The sequence below is a fragment of the Caretta caretta genome, chromosome 1 (genome assembly GCF_965140235.1).
Source record: "Caretta caretta isolate rCarCar2 chromosome 1, rCarCar1.hap1, whole genome shotgun sequence".
Lineage (NCBI taxonomy): Eukaryota > Metazoa > Chordata > Testudines > Cheloniidae > Caretta > Caretta caretta.
In genome coordinates this window covers 3,842,407-3,844,499 of record NC_134206.1, presented here as the reverse complement: position 1 = coordinate 3,844,499, position 2,093 = coordinate 3,842,407, and the positions used below count along the sequence as shown (strand labels likewise).

General features: G+C 45.4%; 1 protein-coding gene across 1 annotated transcript; it reads right to left on the bottom strand.

The window, feature by feature from the left end:
- Positions 1-277: 277 nt before the first annotated feature.
- Positions 278-1,246, bottom strand: LOC125633309 (olfactory receptor 51G2-like). The gene has a single exon (XM_048842421.2). It carries the CDS (start codon positions 1,211-1,213, stop codon positions 278-280), a length of 936 nt encoding a protein of 311 aa, XP_048698378.2. The 5' UTR covers positions 1,214-1,246.
- Positions 1,247-2,093: the final 847 nt, after the last annotated feature.

The window sequence follows — 2,093 nt, the reverse complement described above, 5'->3', positions numbered from 1 at the left end:
TCAAGTTACCTGTCCAGGGCAGATGGAGGGTCTGGGACTCCTCACAGTGGCACTGGTTGCTTGGAAAGCTCTTACCAAGGTCTGGCTCTGGCTTCCAGCCTGGAGTGGGGACAGAGGCTCAGATAAAAAGCAGAAGCAGGGGGTGGGAACTTGGGGGAAGAGATAGGACAGAGGGAGGGGCCTCGGGGGAAGAGAATTCAGGATGGAATGGGGGTTGTGGCCCATGTTTTTCATCTCCCGTGTCACCAGTGAGGGAGCCAGCTGATTAACTGACCCTTCACTTGATGAACACTCTGATTATTCTCGCACGAAGATGTTTACTTTTCACACTGTACACGATTGGATGAATCAGGGGAGGAACCAGCCGGTAGACATAGCCCAGGAGAATCTGAAGCAAGTGAGAAGAGCTATTCCCGAATCTGTGTATCAGAGCCAGACCGATCTCTGGTATATAGAAGAGCAGGACGGCACAGAGGTGGGAGACACAGGTGTTCAGGGCCGTAAGGCACTCCATGGGGGATGCGACGCTCAGCACCGTTTTGATGATCATCACATAAGAGAGGAAGATGAGCAGCGAGTCCAAACCCATCGTTGAGATTGCAGCAGACAAGCCATAGATGTTGTTCACTGTGATATCCGAACAAGCCATTTTCATGACGTCCTGGTGCAGACAATAGGAATGGGAGAGGACATTGGCTCCACAGTATTGGTACCGTTTAAGGAGAAAGGGGAGTGGGAATACTACGGCCACTGATCTTAGCACAAACACCAGTCCCATCTTCGCTACTCTCTGCAGAGTTAAGATGGAAGTATATCTCAGTGGGTTACAGATTGCAATGAAGCGGTCAAATGACATCAACAAAAGCACAGAGGATTCCATGCACTGAAGGGAGTGGATGAAGAAGAGCTGGGCAAAACACGCATCAAGGCTGATGTCCCTAGAGTTAAACAAGAATATGCCCAGTATTGTTGGTATGGTGGCTATCAATAAGCCAAGGTCTGTGCTTGCCAACATGGAAAGGAAAATGTACATGGGTTCATGGAGGTTTGGATCTGTTTTTATAATGAACAGAATGACTGAATTTCCTACTATCGAAATGGCATACATTAAGCAAAAGGGGATAGAGATCCAGGGATGGACATCTTCCTGCCCAGGTGTTCCAGTGAGAAGGAACACTGCAGAATTTGATTTGGTGTCATTGACAGCTGACATAATGGACTGGGCAGGTCAGAGGAGTTTTGAACTTTTCTTCCTGAAAGGAAAAAGAACAGGATGATATTTAATGATATTTAATGAGACATCTTTCTGTTCTCAATGGAGGTCTAGAGACTCCCAGGAGCTCAATGAAGATGAGGAAAAACATTGTCTTGGATTTACACCACTGAAAGAAAGATAGGTACTGCCAGACTGGATCAGACCTGCAGTCCATCTAGCACAGTATCCAGTGGCCAGTTCCAGATTCATCAGAGGAAGGTGGAAGAAGTCCTCCAATATGCACCTATGAGATAACCTGCTCCCAGGGAAAATGCCCCCACGACAGCTACTCATTGGCCATATTTTGTGGTGTAAATCAGAAAGGTTAGAGCCCCTCCAAGACTATTTTTTAAAAAATCCTCCCAACTGTAATTGGATTTTATGGTTAGCCATATAAATTTCCAGTCCCCTTTGAATCTTGCTAAGGTCTTGGCACCATTGATACGTTGAGACTGGTAGTTCCATAGGCTACTTGAACACTGTGTAATTTTACAGTTGTGACCTTCCCAGAGACACCTTTTCTGGCCCTCCACTTCTGAGTGTGGTCCATTGTATCATGAAGTGTTCTAACACATGGGCTGTGCATGGTGAAAACGGTCATTATATTTTTCCCCCCTGCTTTGAAGCTATTTATAAATGCATTTCATTGTCTCATTAATATCTTTTTTATTTTATCCACTCCAGAGAGTTGCAGGGGGATTGCATTCATGACCCTGAGTATAAGCATTAGAAACAGCTTCTTGGCAATGGCCAGAAGATGGATTCATGGAACTGTTCACTGAACAAAGAGTTAATAGCACAAACCCATTGTAAACAGTATTTGGAGTATTTCTGAAAT

Bases quoted from the DNA above. Each gene is read 5' to 3' on its own strand.
- LOC125633309 (XM_048842421.2), bottom strand. From the start codon at position 1,213: ATGTCAGCTGTCAATGACACCAAATCAAATTCTGCAGTGTTCCTTCTC.